The sequence below is a fragment of the Opisthorchis viverrini genome (genome assembly GCF_000715545.1).
Source record: "Opisthorchis viverrini unplaced genomic scaffold opera_v5_68, whole genome shotgun sequence".
NCBI classification, from domain to species: domain Eukaryota; kingdom Metazoa; phylum Platyhelminthes; class Trematoda; order Opisthorchiida; family Opisthorchiidae; genus Opisthorchis; species Opisthorchis viverrini.
In genome coordinates this window covers 1,785,861-1,790,197 of record NW_008751724.1, presented here as the reverse complement: position 1 = coordinate 1,790,197, position 4,337 = coordinate 1,785,861, and the positions used below count along the sequence as shown (strand labels likewise).

The 4,337-nt window shown below is 46.5% G+C and overlaps 1 protein-coding gene across 1 annotated transcript in view; it reads left to right on the top strand.

Annotated features, from left to right (window-relative positions):
• Positions 1–810: 810 nt before the first annotated feature.
• T265_04262 (hypothetical protein) overlaps positions 811–4,337 on the top strand; it is a gene marked incomplete at both ends in the record, with an annotated part of 8,308 nt that continues 4,781 nt past the window's right edge. The window contains 4 exons of the mRNA XM_009168951.1: positions 811–831; positions 2,615–2,753; positions 2,793–3,092; positions 3,140–3,457. Coding sequence (XP_009167215.1) covers positions 811–831; positions 2,615–2,753; positions 2,793–3,092; positions 3,140–3,457 — 778 coding nt within the window. The remainder of the gene's footprint in view (positions 832–2,614; positions 2,754–2,792; positions 3,093–3,139; positions 3,458–4,337) is intronic.

Below are 4,337 nucleotides of genomic sequence, written 5' to 3'. Positions count from 1 at the left end.
CGGCTACCAGCACGTATATCAACACACACGTAACACTACTGAACGCACAACCACTAACCCACCGCTACGCACAACTACGCACTGATGATGTCACCTCGATTGGTGATGAAACGTTTGCAACCAAATTGCTCAGCTCAGCGAGCACGCCAACGACCGTCTACGCTACCTTAGCTACCGACATTCCCCTCTATAGAAAACGGGTATTCGTTTATGCTGCAGTTACTTCACTCGGGGAAAACATCCAGCATCACCGACTACGATGGCTCGGTTATGTGCTACACATGCCGAAACACCGTCTATCGAGACGAGTGTTGTTTTCCGTACCTCCTTCAGAATGGCGCAAACCGCGAGTTGGATAGCACATGACTTGGCAGAAGGGTGTTTAAAAAACCACGAAGAATTTGAGTCTTGTTGGTGTTGTACATCTTCCAGGATGGGGTCCCCGTGACAGCTCTTGCTCTTGGCTGGAAAAATTGCAAGAAATGGCGACTGACCGATATCAGTAGCGTTCGTGCTGTCGGTTTCTTCCCAGATTAAGCGCTTGAAGGTATAAACACCTCAGAATGCTTGACATAGGCCAGCACCGGGTTCTTTCCCTCACACACTTTTTCTCTTCTTTTCACTCTATGGCTTTAAGTATAATTTAAAAAAACCTTGTGGCAATACGGCAATGAAGCATCAGCGTCGACACTGATATTGCTGTCCCTGATGATGGTGTTTAGCTTCAGTGTAATTCCTTTTTCTCGCCGTGAATGGCGCATGTTTGAATTTGTTGCTTACGTGTTGATATGGCATGTATCGTCTTCTCTCATGGCTTATGCGACTGCCGAGGTAAGTAGTCCGGGTAACAAGCTCAAGTCCGTCCTCTCGAAGACTCAAGGCTACATAGGACGTGAAAATCTTGGAACAATACTTTGCACAAAATTGCACGCTGAAACAAGAGATCACCTCTGAAATTGTCTTCGGAATGTACACATGAACCAGTGATCTACAAATAACGAAAAGTTGTCCACATAGTCCAATTATGTTGGTCCTTCTTCAGATGTAGTTTCAACTCAGAATTTCGAACGTGCCAATCCATAAACATGGGTTCAAGCCAGTGTGTTTGAATAAAGTTCCAGCAGTGGAGCAAAAGGAAGTGAATGCAACTAAGAAACACTGCGAACGGCGTCAAATTCTTTTCTCACCGGCACTGTTTCTCCTTGAAAGGGACTCCCGTGTGTATCGCTGAAGTATCAGCCGCGTTAGCCTTTGACCGGTTTAATGATCATTTGTATTAATCCATTGCTCAGGAGAGATCCACTTTCCATAGTAGCATGTTATTCGGCGCTTACATTTGTCCACCTTTTTATGTTTCCCAACTGAAGCGACTTGAAAGCTGCACGTTGAAGGTTCAACTTGACGTTTCGTGATTCGGAAAAACTACTGTTTTCCTGACCAAAACGTGACTGATCTTAATCGTAATGCGCTGGCATATTCGTCTCTGGTGACACTTTAATTAGATGCTGATAACGCGACATGAAAGCGCTTACTATCGCCCTGAGTACTGTGGGATCTCCGCGCCTACTTGGATGTGCCCCACACCGTTATGGCTGCAAAAAGTCAAGATATGACACAATCCAGTGGCCTGCTTGCTGTCATTTCCTGGCTGGGTTTTCTAGAAAACACTTGTCTATCGTCGTGTGATGGGTTTGTTTCAGGAGACGTTCGCGAAGGATGCTTGATTGATCTCAGTGGTGGCGTCCGGCTCCTACGTGATACTTGGGTAGGCTAATTTCGGTGGTTTCGGAAAATGCAGGTACCTTGCTGCTGGCCGCTTTTCCTGGGGCCATGTAGATTTCTGCAATAAATTCCCACTCCACTTTTCCTCACGGGTGTGAGGTAGTTAAGCACTGCTTCCGCCACTGACTTATTGCTGTTCATCATGCTGATGATTATCAGAAAACCACTTGCAATGGCTTTCTGATGAGGCTAGTCGAAACCACCAGCCGCTTGGAGCGGATAATGTTGCATTCCAGACTGTTTTCATCAATAGCAGTGTATCAAGATGTGTTAAATCCACCGCATTTCGTGGAATTGAAGTGATACTCGTGTTCGTACACTGGCCTCAGTACTGTCTAAACGAGAGGAAGATTAGAGCCTAGAAACCCGATCGCAAAGTAGCCGGTGGACGCTGGGCAGAAGATTCAACGTAGTTGGTGATGCGGGCGCTATTCTGGAGTTTCTGTCAACAGTGGAAAATTTGGCAGCTGCCCCTGGCTAATCCGAATAATGTGACAAACGAGCTGAAAGCATCTGGCAGAGATGTTTACCTTTCCCTTATTACCGAGCTACTTGTGTGAACAACAAACTGAAAACCATTCTTCGCTTGGCTTTCTCTTTTTATTTTATACCAACCTATTTTAACGGCACTCCCCTGGATTACGTCTTTGAAAAACAAGCTAGTTGGACGACATTCGACATGAAGTGTAGAGGCTTTCCCTTTCGGTTGATCTTAAACTTCATGATTTTGCCAGATGGGGGTCGCCACCGAACTGTCAAACAGGGGTATTTTACTATCGAGTACGCATCTCACAGCTACTATACACAAGTCTAACTTTCGTCACATTTTCAGTCACCTCAAATGACACAAGTCTGTACACCTTCCTTCGACTGTTTTCACACAGTAAATGGCCGGTTGGTTTCGGACTTGTCTCAGGTCCCTAAGGATGCTATCGTGCAGACACATTACCGTCTTCGCGGAGGAAAAGGAGGTAAGCCATAGTGTTTGTCATTTATGAAGTAAATTTTAGGTTTTGGATCCATGTTGAGGGCGATTGGGAGTCAAATTGAGAAGACAACAAATCATGAAATGTGCAGAGATCTATCGGGACGCCGGATGCGTGACGTAAATATGGAGCGTAAACTGAAAGAATGGTATGCCAAAGCGAGTGATCGTGAGCGTGAGAAGATGGAAAAATACTACGAACGCCGTCGAAAACGGCAAGAAATGCTAGCCCAAGGTCCTCTGCCTGGACACAAGTTTTCAGATCGGGAATATGAACGACAGAAACGAAAAATTACTTACGAACTTCAAGGTGCCTTGGACACAGGTAGGTGGTATTCGTTGTGAGTTTTTCTGATGTTCCTCCGCCTTCAGCCATTGCACAAATAATTGGGGAAAAGTCCAATGCCAGTGGCCCTTCAACATCCGGTCCAAGTGAACCTAAGCGGACTAAGTTGTGGATTGAAAGACTTGATGGTGAGACATCGTCAAGTAGTTCTAGTTCTTGTTTGAGTGAGGATGAAGAATTGGAGGAGCGAATTTCACCAATCAAGGATGTTGCACCATCGACAGAGAGGTCCGAACGGTTAGAGGACTCACAGAACATACGCATCGAATCAGTTCAGCTATCACAACAAGCCAACGAGGAAGCGGTCCTGACTGAACAGTCTCAGACGGCTGAATCCTCCGAACGTAAGCCGTGTTTGCTAGTCCAGTGCTAAATAACGTAAATTTTTATTGATTCCCTGGTGTCAGGCAAATGCACATCTGAATCGCTGCCTTTGCAGACAGATTCATGGTGTTCTTTTCTTTCAGATTATGGTACATCCTTGCTTCTGTTTTTGTCTTAGTTGATCTGTTATGAAGTGCTGGGTCCATAAAAATCGGTCCAAGCGCTCTGTTGGTAACGAGGTGATTGTAGTGCAGAGAAGCCTACTTCCTGGAGGACGGATAGTTATTCAGTTCAAATGTCCCAAGCAATAACTAGTGGTTGAACGGTTGTTTGAATATTCCGACAGCTGGGTCATACCAGGTGGGGCGAGATAGCCCAAGTGGTTAGAGCGCGAATTTACTGACCGGAAGGTCCGTGGTTCGAACCCTACCTCTGCCTCTCGACTTCCCCTGTCTAGGCTTGGGCAACCTGGCAGTATCCCAGCCCTCGTGCGACCTTCGGGTGGCATGGCAGTTAGGCAACGAAAGGGTGTTACAGTTGAACGATTTTTTCTTGGAGCTTGCGATCATATATTCCTGAGAACAACCTGGGGGTTTTCATGAAACTGGATAAAACAGGTTTCGTTTACCGTCACGAAGAGACTGGACCTTACCGTGGTGTGGCGGTTTGTGTACCTCGGAGACCCATTGAGCTATACTGGGGGGTGTCCGCGCGACACTCAGAGAGTCTCTCATACCAGGTTGGTCAATGGTTAGAGGTCTGACGAACACGGTCTCCTGGCCCTCCAGGCTGGGGGTTGGAACATGTATGGCGACTTGTTCCGTAGAAAATGCATTTGAATTTCCCCACCAAACACCGCTGCCTTGCGGTTAGGCTTTTGAGCCAAAGGCTTTGGTTGAG